The sequence below is a fragment of the Rhineura floridana genome, chromosome 6, assembly GCF_030035675.1.
Source record: "Rhineura floridana isolate rRhiFlo1 chromosome 6, rRhiFlo1.hap2, whole genome shotgun sequence".
NCBI classification, from domain to species: Eukaryota; Metazoa; Chordata; class Lepidosauria; order Squamata; family Rhineuridae; genus Rhineura; species Rhineura floridana.
Window position 1 is genome coordinate 126800623 of NC_084485.1, and position 26148 is coordinate 126826770.

The 26148-nt window shown below is 46.0% G+C and overlaps 2 protein-coding genes across 2 annotated transcripts in view; both read left to right on the forward strand.

Annotated features, from left to right (window-relative positions):
• The window catches only part of ABCA4 (ATP binding cassette subfamily A member 4), a 127587-nt gene that overhangs the window by 18001 nt on the left and 83438 nt on the right, over window positions 1-26148 (forward strand). Inside the window, 4 exon segments of the mRNA XM_061630653.1 lie at window positions 11407-11450; window positions 11452-11485; window positions 12744-12929; window positions 12931-12985. Of these exon segments, the coding sequence (XP_061486637.1) occupies window positions 11407-11450; window positions 11452-11485; window positions 12744-12929; window positions 12931-12985 (319 nt within the window).
• LOC133387910 (uncharacterized) lies at window positions 516-4828 on the forward strand. The gene is made up of 2 exons (XM_061633740.1): window positions 516-589; window positions 4119-4828. The coding sequence occupies exons 1-2, from the start codon at window positions 559-561 to the stop codon at window positions 4706-4708; spliced, it is 621 nt and encodes a 206-aa protein (XP_061489724.1). The 5' UTR covers window positions 516-558; the 3' UTR covers window positions 4709-4828.

Here is a 26148-nt window from a genome sequence, read left to right on the forward strand (position 1 = left end):
CCCTGCAGCCAGACACAGACAGTGAACAGGATATTCCCCCCTCACCTGCAGAACGTAGACAGCAGAAGGTCAGGCAGAAGAGAGGCAGGCCTGTCTCCTTAAGGCCCAAACGCTGAGGGCTCACACCTGCTGTCCATCCTGCTCTTTATAAGGCACACCTTGGCTGCAGCTTGTTGCTGACTGCAACGTCAGGCATGGCTTGTGTGTTCCTAGTTTCCTGGCACCCTCTTTCGGACTGACCCCTTGGCACTTGATCCCGGACCTCTACTGACCTCACTTCCGGACTCCGGACTCGGCAAGTACGCTTCGGACAAGCCTGGCCCTTATCAGCTCCCCTCCTCCTAGACCTGGCAGATTTATGACCAGACTGCTGGCTAAGGACTTTGCTTCCCTGCCAACCACCCAGGAATTTCCAGCCCCCCACCAGCACTGCTGACGCAGTGTAGAGCTGACAGACTGGACGCGCTGGAAGCAGGGCCTAATGGGGCCGCAGCAAGAGCGCCCAGAGCAGAAGCAGGACCAGCGTTGTCTTCACATGCAGTCCCGGGACCACAGCCCATGCATGGCCCCTCAGCAGACAACATAGTGGGTGAGTCTCCCTGGGCAGCACAACAACAGGGGCAGCCCCAGTGGGGCTGGCCCCCGTGGGGGTTCCCATACTGACCTTTTTCCCCACCAGCTGAAACTGAGCGGTATGGGCAAGCTGCGATCCCCATGGGTGTGGGGCATGGCACGCCACAACAACAGCCTCCCCTAGGGTTGGCCTGTGAGCAGGTCTGGCAGTCCACTGCCGGGACAGGGATGGGAGTGGGGGTGCAGCCCTCCTGGTCGGTACCCCCTCCTGCAGAGGACACTGACCCTCTGGGTTCAGTGAGGGATGGGGCTATACCTTTTGGGGAGACATCAGACCCACTGGGCTTTCACCTGCTGCCCGCTACAAAGGAAAAAATATGGAAGGGGGAGTATGTCGACTTATTCTCACTTCTATACAGGGAGCCAGTTAGGAGGGAGAAGGATAAGGGCAAAGAGGCAGAACCAGACAAGCCCAAGAGGCGGCGCATAGAGCGCACTTGGGCCAATTGGTTGCCTGCATTTCTGACATACATGGGGGTGGTGATGCAGAAACAGCCACAGAAGGGCCCTATCCTGATTAAATACCTCGATATCGTATATCGGGGCTACTCTGAGTTCCAGGGGGCAGCATGGCTTGCCTATGACGAATCGTTTCGTATGAGGGCGGCCTTTGATACCTCCCTCCCCTGGGACAAAAAGGAAGCAGATCTGTGGCTACAGTTTATGTCTCACTCCAAGCCCATAGCCGGGGATAGAACAGACAGCGGCCACCTCTTGGCCCGCCAGGCGGCAGCAGCTCCTTCCCATGGGCCCGCGGGGCAGGGGGTTCAACCCCGCCTGCTCTGCTGGGAGTTCAGCTCCCGAGGCCACTGTGGTCGTACCCCCTGCAGGTTCCGACACGAGTGCGCAATCTGCGGGGGTCCGCACTCCTGCGCTGCCTGCCCCAGGGGCTGCCCTTTCAGAAGTGGGAACAGGGACTCAGCCGGCGCAAGGAGACCGGGAGCTGCTAGCGCAGCTCAAGGAAAGGGGCCCCAGTCCAGTTAAACTCCCTGAACTCCAGTACTTGCTCTGCCTTTACCCCCGAGTCCAAGATGCCCAGTTTTTGCTCCAGGGCTTTACAGAGGGTTTTCAGATCCCCTATTCGGGCCCCAGGCACCACTTCATGTCCCGCAACCTCAAATCAGTGGCAGGCATGGAATCAGTCGTGGGAGAGAAAATTGGAAAGGAGGTCATGGCAGGCCGCGTTCTGGGCCCCTTTACGGCACCACCCATCCCTTCACTCAGAGTTTCCCCGCTGGGCCTCGTGCCCAAGAAGGCACCAGGCGAATTTCGCCTTATACACCACCTGTCTTTTCCCCAGGGTGGGTCAGTAAATGACTTCATCCCATCAGACCTCTGCTCTGTCAGCTACACATCATTTGACTGCGCAGTTCGTATGGTTAGGGACTGCGGGATTGGCGCCCTCATGGGAAAGTGTGACATCAAATCTGCCTTCCGTCTCCTCCCTGTGCACCCAAAGCTGTTAGGCTTTGCCTTCATGGGCAAATATTATGCGGATAGGGCATTGCCTATGGGCTGCTCCATCTCATGCTCAGTTTTTGAGCGCTTCAGTTCTTTCTTGGAGTGGGCAGTCAGGAGAACGGGCAGGCCAGCCATCAGTGGTGCACTATTTGGACGACTTCCTGTTTGCGGGCCCTGCAGACTCGGGCGCCTGTCAGGCTCTTAAGGAGCAGTTCGCAGGGATGGCCGGGGAACTGGGCGTTCCCCTTGCGGCTGAGAAAACTGAGGGCCCGTCCACCACCCTCACTTTTCTGGGCATAGAGATCGATACAGTGGCCCAATGCTGTAGGCTCCCACAGGATAAGCTGGTGGCCCTTAAGGGGAAAATCTCGGAGGTGGTTGGGGCAAAGAAGGTGACATTGGCCACACTACAACAGCTGGCAGGCCATATGAACTTTGCATGCAGGGTGGTAGCACCCGGGTGCGCATTCCTGCGGTGCGTGTACGATGCCATGGAGGGCCTATCACGCCCCCACCACCACACGCGTGTTACTGCCACTCTCTGGGAGGACCTGGCAGTTTGGTCCACCTTCCTGCAGGAATTCAATGGGGTCTCCTTATGGAGAAGGGATCGCCTGTTGGAAGCGGAGCTACAGGTGAGCTCCGACGCCTCAGGTTCCTGCGGTTTTGGGGTCATTTTCCATGACTCATGGTGTCATGGCAGCTGGCCACAGAACTGGGCGCAGGCTGGCCTGACCAGAGACCTGACCTTTTTGGAGTTCTTCCCCATTGTCGTGGCCGTACACCTTTGGCCCGACAAGCTGGGCAATTCCTCAGTCCACTTTTGGTGCAACAACCTCCCTACGGTGCATGTCATCAACACCCTGTCCTCTAGAAACCCCAACGTTATGCGGCTGGTTCGTGTGTTCGTGCTCCAATGTCTTCGCTATAATATACAGTTCCTTGCACGCCATGTCCCGGGTATTGATAATAGTATTGCTGATGCTCTGTCACGGAACCAGATGGAGAGATTTCACCAGCTGGCGCCGTGGGCAAGGGCTCAGCCGGACGTGGTACCCCCAGCGCTATGGGAGATTGGAGGACCGAATCTGAACGGGCCATAAGCCTGTCTGTGGCACCCAGCACTTTGGCCAGCTACCAGGGGGCAGGTAGGGACCTGGCAAGCTTCAGGGAGTCCAGAGGCTACACCCAGGAGTGGCCCATCCCCATGGAGCATCTTATGGAGTTCTGCGTGGAAGGGAAGCGGAGGGGACTTTCAGTCAGGACCATCAGAGGTAAGCTCTCTGGTCTATCCTTCCTAGGGAAAGCACGGGGCTTCCAGGACTACTCCGGTGACTTTAGGGTCTGCCGGATGCTGGAGGGGTGGTCCCGTGAGTGCCCACAAACACCTGATGCCCGCGCCCCCTTTTCCCCAGAGCTACTGTTTGGTCTGCAGGCACAATGGAGGGTTCTATGTTCTTCCCATTTTGAGGCACTGCTATACCATGCTGCGGCCCTCGCCTTGTTCTTTGGGGCCTTCCGAATAGGGGAGGTAGTGGCAGGTTCTAAGACGGATGGCTGCCTCCGGGCCCTTCTGGTTTCTGATCTCAGCTGGGAGCCAGAGGGGGTCCGCCTGCGACTCAGGCAGTCAAAGACGGACCAACACCACAAGGGTCATCTGATTGTGTTATCCCCATGCCAACAGGAGGAACTCTGCCCGGTGAGGGCCCTGCGCATCTTTCTGGCAGCCTGGGGGATGCAGCCAGGGTACCTATTCAGGCATAGGGACCTCCAGCCCCTTACCAAGTATCAATTTTGGTCAGTGACAAAGGCAGCACTCCATAGGCTAGGTGTGGATGCCCGCAAGTTCGGGACACACTCCTTCCGGATAGGAGCAGCCTCCACGGCCGCCCACCTGGGTTTTTCCAAGGGGCAGCTACAGGCAGTGGGCAGGTGGTCCTCGGATGCATATAAGACTTATGTTAGACCACTAACAGAGATGCAGGAGGCCAGCAGCTAATGGCAACTGTTGTCGTTTTTGGCAGGCTGCTGGGAAAGATCGGAGCAAGTGAGCATCCTCCTCTGCGGTCACAGCATGATTTTCTGGGCGAAGTCCCGCATTGGAACGCAGCTGGGGCTCAGTCAGTGGGCCTCAGTGCGGTGGCTTGGGCGCCGGGGGATGCGTTGGGACGGTCTCCTGCCTACCTTGTTCCAGTCGGCTGTGGACCGGGCGGTGCCCCAGGTGCTGGTCATCCACCTGGGAGGTAATGACTTGGGCCTGTTGAAGGGCAAGGCCCTGATCGAACATGCATGTAGTGACCTCCAGGCCATTGCGCTGCGCTGGCCGGGGGTGCACTTGGTATGGTCTGACATCCTGCCGCGCAGGACGTGGAATTGTGCTGGTGACCCACAGGGAATGGGCAGGGCTCGGAAGAAGGTTAATAGACAGATTCAGAGGGCCATCAAGGGCCTGGGGGGTTCTGTCATACACCACCCAGAGATCAAGCACGATAGGCTGGAGTTGTTCAGGCCAGATGGCGTGCACTTGACTGACGGGGGCAATGACATCTTCCTGATGGACCTGCAGAGGGGTGTGCACCAGATTCTTATCGGGTGTGGGGTAAAGGGAGACTAAGCAGAGGCTTGTCCCCCTTTTGTGGCAAGGAAGCGTGGGGGAAAGGTTAAAAGGGAAAGGGCAGCTAGGTGACACCTTTAGGCACCTTTGGGGGTGATTGGCGGTCCGGGAGCCTGCACCTCAGGGCTATACGGCCCGGGAGCAGAACACGGGCCGCTTTTGGGGCCAACGTGCCTCATCCGCTCGGAGTTTCAGGGCTCCGGGGGGCGGTGATGCGGGTTGGACCCCCTACACATCTTCAGGGTGTGGCCAGAGCTGGGGCCTGGCACAGGGCAGCCCCAGGCTTAGGCAAGGTTTGGTTGCCCTATAGCTGCAAGCAGGCTTCGCCTGGATCAGCAGAATTCCCCCTCACTTGATTGTCCCTCTGCAGGTTCATTGGTTATAATTGACTCTGATTTAATAAAGTGGCCCATGATTTAACCCAATGAATGGTGTCTGTGTTTATTTCGGCAATAGGCCGCAAAAAGGCATCTGCTAGGAGCTCAGTCACTGCTGTCCAGCATCCACAGCCACAGTCCCGATTGTAAAATCAAGTCGATTGCTCACTAGGTGCTCCTACCCACTCCTGCCAAAGTTCAGCCGCCTGTTATCAGTCCCATTTCCAAAGCCTCTGAAAGGCCAGGGACTACTCAAAGTCCAACGGGTGCCAGTTGGCATATGGTAGAAGCCTAGACCATGCTGCATAAAAATCCAAGGCAGATCTCATCTCTTTTCCCACTCTTTGTTTGAATGTGAACTTTTCTGCAGTTAATTCACCTGCAGACCCTCTTTATGCTTCTGTAAATCCTCTATGATGAGTTCATCTGGATGCAAGAGAAAATAAGTGATAATTATTTGTATTTATTTATTGTTACATTTATGTCCCACATTTCCTCTAATGGGCAGAAGATGGGCATTCATGCTTTTCTCCCTGACCATGTTATCCTCATGACAACCCTGTGAGGTAGCTTAGGCCCAGGGTCACCCAATTAAGCTTAATGATTGAGGATTTGAATAGGAGTCTGCCAGGCTCTAGTCCAGCTCTTTAATTCAGGGTTCACCAATATTTTTGGACCTGAATGCACATTAGAAAAAAGGAAGAAACTATCATAGGCTCTAGCTCACACTGCAGCCATGAAAAAAATTGCAATCTCTTGTGTTTACTAAAGTAGAATGCTTGTTTCAACCATCATTTCAGTGGGGGCACCCTGTGGTCCTCTGTGGGCATCTGATGCCCAAAGGTAGCACCCTGGCACCCCCTGAGCTAACTACTGCAGTGCACTGACTCTGTGAAGAAGTTGGGGGTGGTACCCTCTTGGCAGGCCTTAAGATTTGGCAAAACCTTGGGGGGTTGATGTCTTTCCCATTTCTTCAGAGGGTAAATAACTCACGTAAGGACAAACTGTATTGATGAAAAAATGGGAAAGGTCATAAGGAAAGCAAAATAATGATAATCTCCCATCTTCCAAAGGGATGCTTCCAAAGTCTTCTTGAATTTCTGTCTGTCTCCTCCTTAGTTAGATTCTCACTGGCCTTGTAAAATTCCCTCTCAGCATATTCCTCTCTGGACCTATCAGAGCCAGTCATTGTCTCCATCCCCTGGTCATTGGGCCTCACACAGAAGACTCAGATATCAGGTTCCTTCTTGCTGACCAGGGAGTGGACTTGCACTGCCTGCAGCAACTCTGGAGGAACTTGCGTAGCCTTTTCAATCTAGGACAAAATGGGGATAAGTTGGGGAGAGACTGAGTTGTAGCATCTGCACTGAACGTGCACTGAATTTGCTGTCCTGAGCATCTTGTGAACAGGAGTAGGACCTGATGGGAAATTCTTGTCAAAAGACCCTCCAAAACATGGAGATGGCCTTCTTTTAATTATGCCTGCAAAGGAAAAAGGCAAGCCACTTTATCTGAAGCATTTAAACTGGTCTTGAGAATAATCCCATCATAACTAATGAAGTTGGTCCCCTGTGGTTCTAGATAGATAGTGATAGAACCAGAATACAGAAATCCTACTTACATTTTTAAATATATGATTTTTTGCCTCGCAGTCTCCCTCTCCATCCCTGGTAACGCTATGATCTCTAACTAATAAAATCTCTATTTCTATCTCTGTCTAACACTGTCTCTCCTCCTCCTCCAACTCACTCTCTCCACCTCTCTCTCCTTCACCTTACATCCCACAAAGACTTACACTTAGCAGAGTTCCCTGACAAGTCATCCAGTGGGGGAACATGTCACAGTGGAGGACTTGTCGCTGTTACATCAGCAGCTCTGATCAACAATGGACATTGTTCCTCTTCATGTTAGTTTGTATAACTTTCAATTGCTTTATTTATTTTTAATTATTTTTTAGTGGATATAGTAGATTTCAATGTAATGTCCAATCATAAAAACACAATAAGATGAAACAACACCATATCCTTCAAACAAAAACATGACTGAGAGACAAAAATGCAAGCCCATTAAAGAAGAACAATCCCTAGTCTATAAAAATTGTAGTGTACTTGGAGCCAGCAGAACCTTTACATTTTCCCTGTCTGTATTACTACTGGCTAAATTAATTAATGAAGCTCATTTAAAATGTTTCTTCTGCTATTGCACATTATCTGATCCTATATCACCATAGCACACTCATTCTGTGGTGTGGATCCTTCTGGAGCCAGAACTCACCCATGCCCGACAAGGTGACACCAGCAGGCTCCAAGGTTTGCAGAAGTACCAAAAGAAAATGAGGGGGCGGAGTGGGAGGGTTGATCCAGACTCAGCCCAATGAAGACCGAGCGTGTTCAGTGGCTGCAGAATCCTGGCTGACCGTTGGAGTGAAAAAATGGAAAACAGAACAGGAGGCAGAATGGAATGGGGTATCATGGAAGGAGGAAAGAAAAGTTGTGAAGTAAGAAAAGGGCTGCCTGGTGGAACTCCGAAGAGGGGCACTTCACACAGCAATATTTCTTACAAGTCCCACTTGTACTGTCTCACACTGCTTGCTGCTGCAGGTCAGATGCTATCACCGGTTGGCTAAACTCTGATCCCCCCCCCATTTCTCCTTCCTGGCATTATTGCTGAGACTTCAGAAGAACCTAAGGCTTGTAACAGCAGCCAAGAGAATGCTGGCAGGTGCATCATCTTCTGTTATCTCAGTCCTGGAATGGGAGAAGCTTCATCTGCTGACATTTTCCTTCTCGTGGAATGTTAAAAACACACCCTAGTTCTTTCTCTGGAATGCCAGTGACATTTCTCAGGGATGGTTAAGGGCTGCATATTATCAAGGTCTGAAGAAAAATCAAGGCAGAAGAGTGTTCCCCCTTCAGGGTCCAAAGGAAGATGACCTGCTTGTACAGAAGGGGGAAGGTGGCGAAGAGAGGAAACTAGAATCCAAAAGTCATCTCATTTTCCTACATCCAGCAGTATCAAATCTCTTCCCCCTTGGTTTCTCTTCCTAGGAAGTGGGAGTATGTTTGCAACATTTCATTATTGATTGCAAATGTATTTAAAACGTAGATGAATTAATTACGGTTAAGGTTACCATCCTATGCACCAGGGGTGGGAAACCTCATCCACAGAGGCTGAACATGGCTTTCCGTACTAAAACTCTTTGCAATAGAAAGAATGCTTTTTATCATAGGAAACATTTTATTCCCATATTATTCATTTTGAATCTGGTGCCAGAAAGAGTAGTATACTTGTAGCTAGCGGAAGCATAAGCTATTCCATATGTGTTCTAAAGCGCTCTCTCCCATATGTACTGTCTTTGCTAGCCAAACCCACTTCAAGGTGTGAATGGGTGGGATGCTTGTCGGTTTGATAGCTCACAGCTGAGTTATGCAGGGCTTCTCTCTTTTAAGTGGCTACTGAAGTGACCTAGGTACCTGTCATGCAGAAGAGATGGGCAGGGAGCTTGGCCACTTGGGTCTTGAGCATAATGTTTTAGAATAATCCCAGAATAACTAGAGAGGGATGGTCCCTTAGGATTCTAGATAGATAGCGATAGAACCAGAATACGGAAATCCTGCTTACATTTCTAAAGATATTATCTCCTGTTTTGCAGCAACTTCCTAGCTCTCTAACCTCCCCAGCTAATGCTAAACCCCCTAACTATACAATGGTTCCCTAATCAATAAAATGACTCTCTGACTAACGCACTCTTGCCTCGCTCTTGCTCTTTCCCTCCCTCTTCTTGCAATCTCTCTCTCTGTCTCCACCTCTCTCGCTTCACCTTTACATCCCACAAAGACTTGTACTTGCCAGACTTCTCTGGCAAGTCATCCAGTCGGGGGACATGTCACAATGGAGGACTTGTCACTGTTACTTTCACAGCTGTGGTCAACAATGTAGATTGTTCGTCTTCATGTTAGCTTTAATAGCTGTTAATTGATTAAGCTATTTTCTTTTCTTTATTTTTATTTGTTTAATAGAATTCTAGACCACTCTTCATCTAGTGAATTTCAGTGTAGTGTCCAGTCATAAATGTACAATATAGTAAAACAACACAATATCTATCAAACAAAAACAAGATTGGGAGGTTAAAAAATGCAGAACTATTGAAGAAGCATAGAGGCCATATAATCCTTGGGCAATTAAAAATGTTAAAGCCTGGTGCCAGAAAGATTGTAGTGTAGAGGAAGTATACAGTATTCCTAACCCACTTCAAGATGGGGATGGGTGGGATGCATGTTGGTTTGATCTCACAGCTGAGATATGCAGGGCTTCTCTCTTCCAAGTAGCTAAGGAAGTGACCCAGGTGCCTCTCATGCAGGAGAGATGGACAGGGAGCTTGGCCACTTGAAGGCTAGGTTTCTGGGCCCCTTCCTTCTAAGTGACCAATCATCCCTCAGCCTTTCTCCCAAACCTGTTGCTAGGAAGGTGATGGGGATCATGTCAGAGCAGCTGAGATTATCATGGTACTCCTCTGCAGCCTCAGCATTTAATTAATGTATAAATAGGGCCAGATACTCCTTTTCCTTCAAATGTGAATCAGGCCCTCCTTCAATACCCTGTTCCAAAAGAGTACTATCTTAATAGATCCTCCACCCCCGCAGGGAAATCTTTCTGTCAGTCCAAACCTCCCATCAGATTATCTGTCCAAAACAATGGATTGGCCACACACACACATACACCCCTCCACACACTACTAGCAGACCTCTGCCGTCCTGTTTTTTTGCAAAAACAGCTCCAGGGCAAAAACTCCCAACCACTGGTCACCATTCTGGTCCAATGCTGCTCTCACACTTTCTGACTCATCTTGCATGTATCAATTTAGGCATCTAGGAAAAGAAGTGGAACTTTCCGATGTCATACAATCTCAGCCACCACTACAGGGTCCACACTGATATTGCTGTCCCATAACAGTTACATAAAGAGGGTAACTATGTTGTTGGGAGTCAGCTTGGAATGCAGTCCCCAGTGTTTCCCAGAACATATTCATGTGCTGCTATTGTTATCCTGGCTTCACTGGTTATTGTTTGATGGCCACTGTTGTCACGAGCCCTGCAGAATGGTCTTGGAGTGATGAAGAAGATGACAAAGATACAGAATGGTACCTGGGGGAGGATCCTAGTCTGTTGCAACCTGGAAGTGCTGAGACAGTATGCGTCAGTACTTTTGACAGTGACAGCTCCTTCCTCTTAGCTCCAGTTACAACAAAAGGGATGCCAGCTGATCAGGAGCCTGTCCCTTTTCCTCCACTCCAACTCCAGCTAGAAGAAGAGGATCTCTATGAAGTGCCACTGCCCCATCACCCCAGACACGCAGGCAACAGAGCCAGCAGGCTCAGCTCGCCCCCACTTTTCCACCTCTGAGGAGCATTTGCATGTGCGCACATTCTTGTTCTCATTAGTCAAGTAGAAAGAGCCCGCCCAAACCTACTTAAGAGTTGTAAGGGAACGTGTCTAATTGCTGTGACTACATCTTATCATAGAGTAGTAATGCCTGATTATGCTTGTGTAATCTGTAAACTGATCCATGAAGTGTTCTAGACTGAAGTTTCTCATTAAACATACTGGGGAAAATACAGCAGCAAGTCTGAGACTGATTTCAATGGCCTTGATCAGGACAACTGTCAGGAAGCAGAAACAGTAGTGGCTCATGTGGTGGGGCAAAGCCACCCTCCTGATACTGGCATTGCTGGTACTTACATGGATGGGGCAATGTGGTGGCTTCCTACACTGAAAACAGCCGTGCGTAGAAAACAAGTAACCTGCTTGTAAACCATTATATGTTCCAGGCAAAATGCAAACCTTAGGACCTAATGTTTAGGACATAAGGTGGTTGAAAGGTGGGTTGTCCCACCCACTTGTCAAAGTTGGTTCATGGGGGTGGAGCCACAGAGGTTCCCTGCTCTGGCTTTAGGTACATAATTTTGTCCATTCGTGAATGGTGTTGGGTAACATACTGAACAAAGCCAAATGAAAACAGATCAATCCAGGCATTGTATGCAGGTCCTAGGAATTCTACAGGTTTCAAAGTATGGCTTAGGAAATATGAGAACACATGATGAAAAAGTATCTTGCTTTCCATACATTGTTCTTAGGAATTGTGATTGAGATTAGACAATGGAAAGTCATGATTTAGCACCACAGGATGAATGGGCCCTTAGGATGTCCAGGACTGGTCCAAGCTGCTTTGCCTAGGAGCTCAGCACAAGGTAGTTTCTGGATCTGAAAGCTTTAGATACTGGTCACGTACCGGTCAACAGACTTCACTTTTCTTCTTTTACAGCTTCCCAATGTCTTGGACGGTAATATGCAAGGTGCTGATCTGCGACTGGGGACGAGTACTTTCTAATGTGTCTCAAGCAGTGTAAAGAGGTAACTGTTTAGCAATGTGGGGTGGGGAGGCAAGAGCATAAGTGGTATAAGAACTGAGGCTCAAGCTACATATTTGTTTTTTTAAAACCCATGGTGGCCCTGGGAAAGCAGAGAAATCCTGCTTCACCCTTTCCCACAGAAACAGACCAGAACCCCATCTCTGTTTTTTAAAAAATGTTTTTCAGTTGATATTTGTAATCAGTTAGGATTGGGCACAGGCAGGCATATTTAGGGAAAAAAATTAAACATGTCAGCTGCTTGTTCCAGTTTCATAATTTCACACACTGGTTATTCTTAATGATTGCCGCGACTGCCTATGGCTTATTAAATAGCAATTTTAATTGCATGGATTTGTATCTTCAATGTTCTTGTATCTGATCACACTGCCGCCGCTCTAGGCTGGCTGTTCACAGTTGCTATTATTGTTTAGGCAAGGTTGCATCTATAAATACAGCAGAATGAATTGGGGTGAAGTGGTAGCAGAAGGTGCTTCAGACTTTTGGAATATTCCATTATGTTAAACAAAAAAACCCTGCAACTAAAACACTAGCTCACCAGGGAGAAGACCAGGCTGGAATCTTTCTCCCTGAAATACTAGATTTTCACCTGCAGTGCATTATTTTCACATGAGAGACCATTCCAAAGAAGTATTCCCCATCTGCAGCCTGAAGTGGTACAGTCCACTGTACAACCTGAAACTGCTGCATGTCTAGATCCAGCTTCAGACTGACTAATGATGATCTCTAATCTGATTGGTATATAGAACCTGTATTAAACATCTGGTCTTCTCTTGCTTTCTCCTGACCTATGAGGATGCTGTTGTCACTCATTCTCTGCCTTTATAATACCTTGCCTGTTTTTCAAATCTCCTTCTGGAATTGATCTATGGATTCCTTTGCTTATCTTTGCATGCCCACTTGATTATATTAGCATTAATGTGCAGCCCTTGGTTATGCCCTTAGATCTGTCTATTTTCAGACTTTGCATTCCTGATCAATCCCATATCTTGTCTCAGTACAGCTTGACAGTTCTTTCAAACATCATAAAACCAGTTCACCGCCTTTTTTGTGCTTAAGAAGGGCACAGCTAAGGATTTTGGTAGAGTAGAAGAGTGCAGGAGCAACATTTGTGCCTTTTAACACAAAAAGCCTAGAAGAGGGAAGGTTTGCATCGGGCGTATAGGTAAGCTTTACTGCTTTCTGGTCTTAGTATAGCCTGCCATTAAAAAATTGCTTTGTTTCACTGCAGCTGGCACATAGGCCAAGTGTGCAGGACCTTTTATCAGTTCTGCAGCTGCTTCTGCAAGATGGAGAGGCTGCATCCTTATGGCAGCTGATGAGTACTTTATCTGATCTTCTCTGTGGTTACCCAGAAGGAGGTGGCTCCAGAATACACTCTCTCAACTGGTACGAAGATAACAATTACAAGGCCTTCCTTGGGGGTTGACTCTACGAAGAAGGAATCCATTTATTTTTATGACAACACAACCAGTAAGTATCCTATTGGTTGCCTTGTACTTTATGTTAGATCTATGGGCTTGCGTTAAGATTGCTGCTACTGTTACGTCATTAGTCATTTTAGCTGTTTTGCCTGACAATTAGTACTTCACCTGTGCTAAGGAGTAAAGCAGCTGGAAACACTAGGGCAGGAATCTGGAAGATGTACATGTTTGCTAGCAATGCAAGGTTACTGTCATTTTTCAAGAATGGCCCATTGGCCTATATTACTTGAAAGAGCCAGATGCTTCAAAGAACTATTTTGTTGTTGTTATGTGCCTTCAAGTAGATTACGACTTATGGTGTCCCTATGAATCAGTGGTTTCCAATAGCATCTGTCATGAACCACCCTGTTCAGATCTTGTAAGTTCAGGTCTGTGGCTGCCTTTATGTAATTAATCCATCTCTTGTTTTGGCCTTCCTCTTTTTCTACTCCCTTCTGTTTTTCCCAGCATTATTGTCTTTTCTAGTGAATCATGTCTTCTCATTATGTGTCCAAAGTAGGATAACCTCAGTTTCATCATTTTAGCTTCTAGTGATAGTTCTGGTTTAATTTGTTCTAACACCCAATTATTTGTAGAAAGATTCAAAAGTTAGCTGTGTCAGATGCTCTGTCTAATAGGGGAGAGGTGGGGAATCACCCGCCTAGGAGACAAATGCTGCTTTCTCTATGGAACTCTCCTTGGGACTCTCCCCAGGCCACACCCATTTCTTCAGGCCACACCCATCATTAACCCTGCTTTGCACCCGAGTGTTTATGCCTGGTTCCAATGTATCTCTAAACTCAGAGGATACAGAAGGGTGTGTATATTGCTCTACCCACTGAATGTTTCCTGTTGCATTTGATTTGGCATTTCATATGTTTCGTATATGTATATGTATCTTCCTAATTATCATTGGTCCTTATATCCCATTCTCAGAATCTTGAACAGTAAAGAACTTCAACAAGCGGGACTCGCCTCCCAGCGAATTAGATAGAGAGTGGTGGCCTTAAGGAACAGATTTGGGTGGCACTACAAGTAAGCAAATGGTCAATTAATGGGGGAACCATTTGGAGTTTCTGCCCCAGAGTTAAAAAGGTCTTAGTGAATCATTTCTGAAAAGCTAAGTCTTTAGAAAGACACTTAAATCAACCATCTATAAGGGAGGTGGGAAGTAATAAAATGCAGTGCTGCCTGAGACAAGGGCTATTTTGGAATAGGTGTGTAATTCTGGCTGCAAGGTTGACATCTTCTTTCTGACAAAGTCCTTTAATCTTTAATAGTTACATAACAGAAATTCAGCAGACGAAGTTTCCATCACTACATTTCTATGCTGACAAAAGCTTCTCCAATTGCAGTTGTCCTCTGATGCTGTAAAAAGAGAAGAAAACTAAAAGCAACTTGGATTTATTTATTTTTTGTAGCACCCAGAGACTACAACTAACTTAACTAAATAGAATCTTATTTAAGGCCACAGTCCTAAAATTAAGGCCACAATCCTAAAAATACCAACTTGGATGTAAGTTTATTAAATTGGTGGTGTTCATTTCTGAGTAAATATGTTGGGGAGTAGAGTATTCATGTGAAATATATGGAAGTATAGAAAAATGCATCTTGGAGCTTGTCAGGTATTCCCCTGGTTCCTCAGCCTCACTTCAAGTAAAACAAGCTTCTTTAACCCTTTCACTGCCATCAATTCGCACAGAATACTTCTTTAAACCCTCCTAGTCACATGTCTGGAAGGCTTTAGGCGTGAGATGACACTACCACTGAGAGACAGTATAAAGCTTGAACTATGTTGTAGGTTTATTTGTTGTTATCAGCCTTCAGGTTGATTACAACTTATGGTGAACTCCAATAGCATCTGTTATGAACCACCCTGTTCAGATCTTGTAAGTTCAGTTCTGTGGCTTCCTTTATGGAATCAAGCCATCTCTTGTTTGGCCTTCCTCTTTTTCTACTCCCTTCTGTTTTTCCCAGCATTATTGTCTTTTCTAGAGAATCATTTCTCATTATGTGTCCAAAGTATGATAACCTCAGTTTCATCATTTTAGCTTCTAGAGATACTTCTGGTTTAGTTTGTTCTAACATCCTATTATTTGTCTTTTTTTGCAGTCCATGGTATGTGCAAAGCTCTCCTCCAACACCATATTTGAAATGAGTTGATTTTTCTGTTATCCACTTTTTTCACTGTCCAGCTTTCACATCCATACATATGGATTGGGAACACCATGGTCTGAATGATCCTGACTTTAGTGTTCAGTGATACATCTTTGCATTTGAGAACCTTTTCTGGTTCTCTCATAGCTGCCCTCGCCAGTCCTAGCTTTCTTCTGATTTCTTGACTATTGTCCCCATTTTGGTTAATGACTGTGCCAAGGTATTGATAATCCTTGACAAGTTCAATGTCCTCATTGTCAACTTTAAAGTTACATAAATCTTCTGTTGTCATTACTTTAGTCTTTTTGATGTTCAGCTGTAGTCCTGCTTTTGTGCTTTCCTTTTTAACTTTCATCAGCATTCATTTCAAATCATTATTGGTTTCTGCTAAGAATATGGAATTGTCCGCATATCTTAAATTATTGATATTTCTCCCTCCAATTTTCACACCTCCTTCATCTTGGTCCAATCCCGCTTTCCCTATGATATGTTGTGCGTATAGATTAAACAGATAAGGTGATAAAATACACCCCTGTCTCACACCCTTTCCGATGGGGAACCAATCGGTTTCTCCAAATTCAGTCCTTACAGTAGCGTCTTGTCCAGAGCATAGGTTGTGCATCAGGACAATCAGATCCTGTGGCACCCCCATTTCTGTTGTATATTGTACACTTCCAGTCTGTGGGCCATTGTTTAGTTTTCCCTATTTGGTGACCAATATTTGTCAAAATTTGGACAGATTCAGTCTCAGTAGCTTGTAGAAACTATTGGTATGCCATCTGTTTTTGGTGATTTGTTTCTTCCAAGTATTTTAAGAGCAGCTTTCACGTCACATTCTAAAATTTCTGGTTCTTCATCATACGGTTCCTCCGTGAATGAATCTATCTTCCTTGTATCTCTTTTATAGATTTATTAAAGGGATATTATTTATAAAAGGGAATACTTATTTTGGGACCTTACAGGTGTTTGCTGACGGGTTTTAAAGACTCCAGAGACACCGTTGCTGATATCAACCTTTTAAATGGCTCTTCCTTCAGCTCAATTTCCCTAAACCTGCACCCCAGCCAATTACTTCCACAACCCACTCAAGCTACTGGGTCCAGTATGCCTCTGTACCTCCAAGCTCCTCCGGTTGCACTCCTGGCTGTTGGATAGTTTAGCCAGTGTTATACCGCCACTTGTGTCACTTCCCTCTGGCAAGACCTTTCTTCAGGGCTGCCTCTCAGACTAATTCAGTCACTGCCCCCCTTTTGATCTTCACCAGACTGTTATTAATGACACTCAAGGTATTATACAGCCACGAGAGTGGCTGTATACTTTAGCCAGTGTGGATTTCTCACATTCCGCAATGTTAAATTGAAAATACCCCCCATGCCATTCTGATGCTTCCCATAAGCTCATTTCAAAACAAAACCTTACAAAACTTATAGTCCTGAACTCAGAAACGCTTGCTTAACAACCCTGGAAATTTTCATGGTGATAAACGAAACAGTCAGAAAGAATTGAGAGTTCAAAGTCTAAAGAGAGAGAGAACAAACCCAGAGCCCTTTTGGTCTTTTTTTTCTCTGAGTTCTCATAATCTGTTGAAATTCATTAAAAATCAGCCATGGTCACAGAGTACCTCTGAATACCGTTTACCATGAAAACCCTATTCATAGGGTCACCATAAGTCAGGATCGACTTGAAGGCAGTCCATTTCCATTTTCAAACATGATTGCACAGAAGAAACTCCCATTGAACTCAAAAAGTATGCAACTGATCAAACCCACCCTTCCCTTCTCCTCCTTCCTATCTCCTCCCTCTTGCCCCTTCCTTCCCCTCCAATCCCCTCCCCCTCCTCCCCTCCTCCCCTCCCCTCCCCTCCCCCTCCTCCCTGTGGTCAGTTTTACCTATCTTAAACATGATTGCACGGGAGTAAATACCATTGAACTCAATAAGCATGCAAATGATCAAACCAGCCCTCCCCGCCCCTTCCTTTACCCCTCCCCCTCCAATTCCCTCCTTCCTCGTCCCCCTTCTTCTGCCATCCTAACCATGATTACATACGAGTAAATCCCATTGAACTCAATAAGCATGCAAATGATCAGACCTGCTTTTCCCCTCCTTCCCCTCTCCCTTCTTCCTCCTCTGCTGCCCATTCCAGCCCTCCCTCCCCCTGGTCAGTTTTACCTATCCTGAGCATGATTCCATGGGAGTAAATCCTACTGAACTCAATAAACATGCAAATGATCAAACCTGTTCTTCTCCTCCCCTCCCCCTCCTTCTAGCTCCCCTCCCCCTCCCTCCTCCTCCTCTTCCCCTCCTCTCCATCCCCTGTGGTCATTTTCACCTATCCTAAGCATGATTACAGGGGAGTAAATCCCACTGAACTCAATAAGCATGCAAATGATCGATCCATTCTGAGTAAGCTTGCACAGGATCCCATTTCTTACCCCCTGGATTAAAAAGCAGAGAAATTCACTCATAGGCAAAAAACCTTGCAGTTTAAGAACGTACCTATAGCTCACAGATATTTCTATCAAACTTTAAAAAGCAGGGAAATTGGGCAGCTATAGTGAGTGCACCAGGGGAACAGGAGACCTGATCTCCTCTCTGAGATATTGGACTGCCCTACAAATTTGTCAAAATGCAAACACAATTTGGGTTGGTCTTTCACAGTCTAATCCACTTCCTGTGTAGCTTGGAAGAATTTGGTAACATGTGCCTCTGAGTATATGGTTGTGATGTATGCCCCTGTATATATAATACTGTAAATATGGTAAGTGTGGGTTTATTAGAGTATATGTGGTAAGTAGACTGAGTGAGAGGGGGGAGTACATGGGTTGGAATGGTGGAGAATGTTGTATGATGATTGGCTGAGTGTTTGAGTATCTGAAGGTATAAATGAGAGAATGACAGCTGAGAGGGGGTTCGTTCGGTTGGTTCTGTGGGTTAGCTTTGGAGAGGGTTGTTGGGTGGATTGGATTAGGTGGGTAGTAAGGCAGGATATTGATGACTAAGACACATAAAGAGTAACACATCTTATGAAACCACACGTTTGTTGACTAAACCTTTAAGTAATCTTGTTATTCCCTGTGTATATAAATAAATAGTTCTTGGTTTACCAAAACACCTGATCCTTGGCTGGGTTTACACAGACCAGAAGGGTGGGCAGAGTATATACCAAGGTTGGGAAACAGTGTCAATGGTGGTTGAGGCCTCTAAGTGCACCCAGACACAATGTAGCAATAAGTCAGGAGGAGACGAAGGCATAGTCTCAAGGCAATATTGTTTACAGGGAGTGTCTGGTGGTGCTGCCTAGCAGTGGGATCTTGAGAGATCTTTGCTGGAGCCAGTGAGAGAACCATTAAGAGACCAGGACCCTGAGGTGGGACCGTGACAGATATTTCTGTGAATATGTGAAGTACAGCAACACTTCGCAAAATTTACACTAAAAAAAGTCCAAAAATAATTATGAAATAATGGCACTGACTATTCTGCAGAATAGTCTCCAGTGAACATCAGGAGTGTCTCAGTTTGCACAAGATAAAACAGTGGGAGGTGAAATATATTCTAGGTGTGCTCTATGTTTTTAATTGACCGTGCCCACCTTGCCTTAAATGAAGTGGTTTAAACATAGCAGCCTGAAAATATGCATCTTGCGCAGGCTAAGTTTGTTTTTTCCAACAGCTAGAGTCATTCCTGAAGGAGCAACATATTGTAATCAGTCTGATTTTACATGAAACTGCAGTTTCAGATTCAACTGTTAATGCACCCAAAAGAGAAATAGAACATAAGCTCCAATTTGAAACACAAAAGGCTGTTTTCACCATCATATGACACTGACCAATAAAAAGGCTTTGAAATTAATAAAAAATAAATTTGACACAGGTTTCTAGGATGAATAATGAGAGAAATAATATTTCCTAGGTTAGATTCTCTGTAGAAACAATGGTAACACAGGAAAGAAGCAAAGTAAGAACACCAACAAACATACAAAAAGGTAATTCTCCATCTTTGGAGATGGCAGGTATTGCCACCACTCACCATATGCTCAGAGGCACATGTTACCAAATTCTTCCAAGCTACACAGGAACTGGATTGGACTGTGAAATACCAACCCAATTTGTGTTTGCATGAGCTGGCTGGGGCTGATGGGAGTTGTAGTTCAAAAAAGTAACTTTTCCAAGCTCTGGGTGGTAAGCATCTCAACCCTTTCCTCTCTGCTGGTTTTCTGTAGTGCAGTGGTAAATTTTGAAATGCAGAAGCTAAGGATTGGAGTTTTGGTTTTCCCATTTTCCCTTTTTTCAATCTTAAATTCAGTTCTCCATGGCAATTCTGATATATATATATATATATATATATATATATATATATATATATAAATCCTCATGACAGTTCTTCAGCATTTTAGTGTGAATTTCTCCTAATAAATGTATTTTTGTATGCAGTTTTGACTAATGCACCCATTCTTGCAAGCATCATCTCCAAATATAATGCATTTTTGTATGTTATTTTCAGAGCTTGGAAAAGTTACTTTTTTGAACTACAACTCCCATCAGCCCATTCCAGTGGCCATGCTGGCTGGGGCTGATGGGAGTTGTAGTTCAAAAAAGTAACTTTTCCAAGCTCTGGTTATTTTCACTAAGATATTCATTTTTAATGAACATTTCCCCTTAATATATGTATTTTTGCAAACATTGATTGGTTAGAGAACTGCATAGCAAAATTTGGATAAGTGTGAATTTTGAAGAGTGGCGTGTTTTGGCTCTCATATTGTTTTGGAAAGTGTGAATTTAATAGATTCACCTTTAAATGCAAACTGGATCAACTTTCTCTTCCTTCTCTAGTAGGAGCTCATCATGACACTCCCCATTGTTACACTCCCAAGGAGAGTCCAAAGTGTGTTGATCCATTTTTCACACACATAGCATAATACCTAATTTATTAGGATTGGCATGACTGCAATCCTATACATAGTTTCTTGGGAGTGAGTTCCATTGCATTCAGTGGTGTTTAGTTCAGCCTAATAAGACCTACTTGTAAAATCTATTGAGGTTCAATAAAAGCTGAAATACAACTGTTAGCTTTTCATTAGAAATGCAATCTTGCAAAGAAGTGTTATTATTTAAACTCTGTTGTGATGTAGGAAACCATCAAGGAAAAGGAAAGAAGAATCCCTCTGTTAGTTTATTTTTCTCATTCTCTGACTTCCTTTATGCAAATCTATCACAAACCATAGTGAACTTTGAAAGCCTCAGTGAGTCGTATCCAAAGTAGTGCTTAATCACATTCCTGTAAGGGCAAGGATTATAGCTAGGGCAATGGGACATTCCCTCCTCTCCTCCCCTGCCTCCCCTAAATCTGTTCTAAGGTTTCCCCCAATCCTCTGGAGCAGATTTGGGGAGGGTGTGGGGCTTGCATGCAGGGAGCAGAGGGGGGAAGTCATTACTCCTGCTCAGAAAGAAGTCCCAGACCTCCCGTTTGTACCCTCTCTCTAGACCACTGTGGTTTCCTGCTTCTAAATCCTATTGCCCCCACTCCATCCATTGGCCCCATTTCGAAAAAGAAGCAGATACCCATACATTTTCTCCCAAGGGCCAAAAGTAGCTCAGGAAACAATTTGGAGGCTGAAAATCAATGAAGAAGAAAGAGTCCACCCATACCAGACTTACTGCTTGGGAGGCTGTTTTCAATTAAAAAAGAAAAGAAAACACAGAGGCAGGGAGAATTTCACGTGATGTTTGAGGTGGGGGCACCAAGGGAAAAGTTGGCTTAAGTGCAATTCTAGGAATAGTCTGCTGTTACTGTCCTTTTGTGTGATATTTTGGAAATGTATAACTTTTCACTTCTTGGGTGAGGTATAAAGCTGTGATAAGCATGGCCACAATGCTCTTTCAAAAAAAAAAAAACATGTCTGCAATTATTGGGCATTGATTTCACTGCAGGTGAGGTGTCTCATTAACCAAGAAAAAGTATGCTGCAAAAGTGAACTTTTGGTATGGAACAGGATGAGAGCTGAGTAGAACAATGGGTTGATTACTTCCCTAGGGGCTTGAAGAAGAGGCCTTGACAGGCATTAATTATGGTCCTGTATCTTCTGACTGATGGGTGTAAAATATTTATTGTTTAAATCTGATAGTCCCAGCACTTGTGTTTTGTTTAAAAATGGATTTTATTGGATTTCTTTACCATAAATCTTAATAGCTCAGGGCAGTATACAAAGAGTGATCCACTGCCTTGAAACTTATAGCGAGATTTTTTAAAAAAAACTATGCTTATGTTTACTGAGGAAGTTGGAACCCAAACTGTTTAACTAAATAGTCTTAAACCCAGCTCTATTTGCGCATTCACTTATATACATACATCAAAATTGAGTATGTGACAGTATCCTAGTAGGCTCCAAAGTCCACTGACCTTTCAATTTGATGCCATCTTGTTACCATACTATTATATTTGTGCTGTTTAGGTAACTTCCAGTCAAAACTAAAAAGGATACAGAAAAGGGTTTCTCTACAAGCACCCTTTTTGTCCAATAAAATCCTGCACTGTAGTAGTATTGTGGTACTTTGTTTCCTAAGATGGATCCTTTTCTGAAATAACAAGTTGCCTACAGTTACTTCAGATTGTTGTTGTTTGTTGTTATCCTTCGACTAAAGAACCCCTGAGCTAATTCCACATGCTCAAGGAGCCTTTGGGCTTCTGTGTTTTTTTTTAACAGCAGCCTCACCACACAATGGAGGCAAGCTGTTTTTTAATCAGAGGAGACATTAAAACAAAAATCTTATGACATGGCATTAGGCTTTTGTTGTTTAAAGTCTAAAGGTTCACTGGTCATGCCCAGGCCTTAAAGGTGAGTAAACTGAGGCCTTCTAGATGTTGGACTCCAACTCACATTCGCCCTAGCAATTGTCAGGGATGATGGGAGTTGTAGTCCAGCAACTTCTAGAAGGCCACAGGTTCCCAAGCCGTGGCCCAAAGCAGTCTTCCCTTTCATCATCCCTGACCACTGTCCATTTTGGTTGGGGTTAATGCGAGGTATAGTTTAAAGCATATGTAAGCACTAGTCTGGGGAAGGTTAGCCTAAAGTAACTATTTCGATCCTAGTTGTTGCTACTATTAACTAATGTTATGTGCATGCTGATATATTATTGTCTTTTCTCTCTGGGAGGGAAATTTTTGAGGAGGAAATTTTGATAATTGAAAAAGAAAAATAGCCCTCAGGGGGAAAAGATAAGAAAGCCTTCCCCCTCTCCTCAAAGTTCTGGTCTCGACTGCATCTTCCCACAGCCATGATGGATTTTTTTTAAAAAGCCTTGAAGAAAACATTGTTGTGTCTGATAAAGGAATATCCTGTCCAAGAGAAGTTTAACGATAACAATATATAAGAAGGGAGCCTTGAATTTGCCTGTCAACAGTTTGCACCTGGACAGCAGACTGAACAGGTGGGCAGGTGTTCTTGACCAACACCTACTGGACCAGCAGCTGAGCCAGGGAGTTCTGGTGCTGAGCTAGGGAGCTCAATAGGGAACTGTTAACCCAGCAAGTGTCCAGAGAACACTATAAGAAGCAGAGCTTATATCCTCACTGCCAACTCCTCCTCTTCTTGCTACTCTACTGGGTCATTGCTTATAGCTAAGTCTTCTTAGATATGGGCATTTAATATTCTAATTCCCATCCTATATTTTAGCAGTTATTATAGTCTTTATAGTGATTAGATGAGTAGATAAATTGACATCAGTTAACTTTATATAACAGTGATACTGTACGAACTTGTAAGGAACAGGTTTGGATCTTCATCCAGACTTGGACTTAATCTTGGAATTGATCCAATTCCCCGGCGTCTGGGGATAGGGACATGTGTAGATCTGGGGGGGATGTGACAAAAATGGATGGGGGCCAAGGTATACAAACATTGGGCGGCAGACAATGGAGTGGTGCTGGAGGCAGACCATGTCAGAATAGAGGAACAAGGGATAGATGCATAATATCCATCCCTTGTTCCAGGTCTGCCCATAACCCGAAGATAACTGGGGGATGCAAGATTCCAACCAACCTTCGTTTGCTGCTGTGTAATGCCAGGTCTGTGGTGCAGAAAACATCTTGCATCCATGATATGATCTTTGATGAATCCGCAGACCTGGCATGTATAACGGAGACCTGGCTGGATGACGCCTCGGCACCTGTTCTAGAGGCGATGTGCCCGCCAGGTTTCCGTTATGCACATCAGCCGAGGGAAGGAAGGCGGGGAGGGGGAGTGGCTGTCATCTATCGGGAGTCCTTGGTCTTTGCCAGGTCTCCTCTCCATGGGACCAAGTTTGTTGACTGCATGTACTGGAGGTTGGGCCCGAAGGGCAGTTTAGGGATCCTGCTTGTGTACCGCCCGCCTCGCTGCACGGCAGAATCCCTGGCCGAGGTGCTAGAGGTGATCTTGGGAGTGCGCATGATGTCCCCAGAACTGTTGGTGATGGGTGACTTCAATGTGCACGCCGAGACCACTCTTAATGGAGCCCCTCGGGATTTCCTCGAAACCATGACTTCCTGGGAACTGCACCTTAGTAATGCTGAGCCCACCCATGTAGCCGGTCATGCTCTCGACCTTGTATTTGTCCTGGGAGAGGAGAAAAGTGCTCTGAAGTTGGGGGCTATTACTTTTACCCCTGTGTCATGGTCAGACCACTATCTGGTAAACGTAGACTTCTCGATGCCGCACACCCTCTGCAAAGGCACAGGACCTATTAGAATGGTCCGCCCCAGGCGCCTGATGGATCCAGAAGGATTCCTGACTGCGCTGGGGGATTTGGAACTTGCTGAAGGTCATTCAGTCGATACCCTGGTGATGGAGTGGAACTCAAAGATCACCGGGACTTTAGACCGAGTGGCCCCGAAACGTCCTCTCCCCCTGAATAGATCCCAGACAGCACCATGGTACACACCACGGTTGCATGTTCTGAGGCAGGAGGTGAGACGACTAGAACGCCGGTGGCGTAAGTCCCGTTCCGAAGATGCTCGGACACAAGTTAGAGCAGCAGTAGCTGCCTATCATGTGGCAATAAAGGCAATAAAGAAAGATTACTTTGCTGCCTCTATTGCATCAGCAGAGTGCTGTCCCAGGAGGTTATTCCAAGTGGTCCGAAGCCTGGTCGGTCCAGTTGCTCAGGAACCCTTGGAATATTCGAAGGCCTCCTGTGACAATTTAGCAAAACGCTTTGCCGATAAAATCGAACATCTGAGAAGCTCGATTTCGCATACCGTGAATGCAGATAGTGGACCAGAGTTGACCAGTCATAATGTGATCCAATGGGATCGGTTTTGGCCTCTTTCTTCTGAGGATGTGGACAAGGTGTTGTCAACTGTGAAACCTACCACCTGTCTCCTTGATCCATGCCCATCATGGCTCGTGATGAGCTGTAAAGAGAGATTGGGCGAAGGGATCAAAGCGGTGGTAAATGCATCCTTGAATGAGGGTGTATTGCCATTAGCCCTCAAGGAGGCAATTATAAAGCCCATCTTGAAAAAGCCCTCCTTGGATCCCCAAGATCTAAACAACTTTCGCCCAATTTCAAATTTACCATTCTTGGGCAAGGTCATTGAGCGAGTGGTGGCCAATCAGCTGTCAACGCACTTGGATGAAACGGATTATTTAGATCCATACCAATCGGGTTTCAGGACTGGACATGGAACTGAAACAGCCTTGGTCGCTCTGGTGGATGATATGAGGAGGGCATTAGATAGGGGAGAATTCACCTTTCTGGTCCTCCTTGATCTCTCAGCGGCTTTTGATACCGTCGACCACGGTATCTTGCTGGATCGTCTGGAGGAATTGGGAATAGGAGGTACAGTATTAAACTGGTCCGTTCCTTTCTCTCCGATAGACACCAGCAGGTGGCATTGGGAGATGAGGTTTCAGACCCTTGGCCCCTCAAATGTGGTGTGCCACAGGGCTCTATCCTCTCTCCCATGCTATTTAACATTTATGTAAAACCGCTGGGAGCTATCATCAGGAGGTTTGGGCTGCAGTGCCACCAATATGCGGATGACACTCAGCTCTACCTCTCATTCAAGTCCTCACCAGAGTTGGCTGTGGAGACCATGTCCAAGTGTCTGGAATCCGTGAGTGGATGGATGGGAAGAAACAGGCTAAAGCTGAATCCTGATAAAACGGAAGTACTGCTCGTGGGAGACAAAGGAGGGTTGGGAAATATTGACCTGGTGTTTAATGGGGTAAAACTGCCCCTGAAGGACCAGGTCTGCAGCCTTGGGGTGATCCTTGACTCCGGGCTGTCCATGGAGGCCCAGGTTTCATCGGTGTGCCGTGCAGCTTGGGGTCAATTGCGTCTCATCCGAAGGCTGCAACCCTATCTTCCTATCCATCAGCTCCCACTCGTAGTGCATGCTCTGGTCACCTCTCGTTTAGACTACTGCAATACGCTCTACGTGGGGTTACCCTTGAAAACAGTCCGGAAATTACAACTGGTACAAAACACGGCGGCTCGTTTACTTACGAATAGCCGCCGTTATGATCATATTACCCCAGTGTTATACAATCTTCACTGGCTTCCAGTTATTTTCCGGGCTCAGTTCAAGGTGTTGGTATTAACCTTTAAATCCCTACACGGTTTCGGCCCAGTATACCTGAAGGAGCGCCTCCACCGTCATAAAGTGTGCCGCCCTACAAGATCGGCCACTCAGGGCCTTCTCTCGGTTCCGCCGACTAAAGTGGCTAGGTTGGTGAGGACTCAAGAGAGGGCTTTTTCTGTGGCGGCCCCCACGATCTGGAACTCCCTCCCAATGGATCTTCGTCATGCCCCTTCCCTAGATATATTTCGCCGGGGTCTGAAAACTTGGCTATTCCATCAGGCCTTTACGACCTTTGAGACTTCCAAGGTGAACTAGTCCTAGAACTGTAAAAACAATCTACTAAATACTGTAATTTTTGTATTATACTGTACTGGCTATATTGTTTATTGTTTATTGTATTTTATCATGTTTTATTGTAAGCCGCCTAGAGTGGCCATTGGCTAGATAGGCGGCCTA

What these genes read in the sequence shown, in the direction of transcription:
- LOC133387910 (XM_061633740.1), top strand. Translation starts at nt 559, where the DNA reads ATGCATGGCCCCTCAGCAGACAACATAGTGG. An exon ending in CTCAGCAGACAACATAGTGG is followed by an intron (nt 590 to 4,118) that starts GTGAGTCTCCCT and finishes CGTTTTTGGCAG; the next exon opens with GCTGCTGGGAAAGATCGGAG.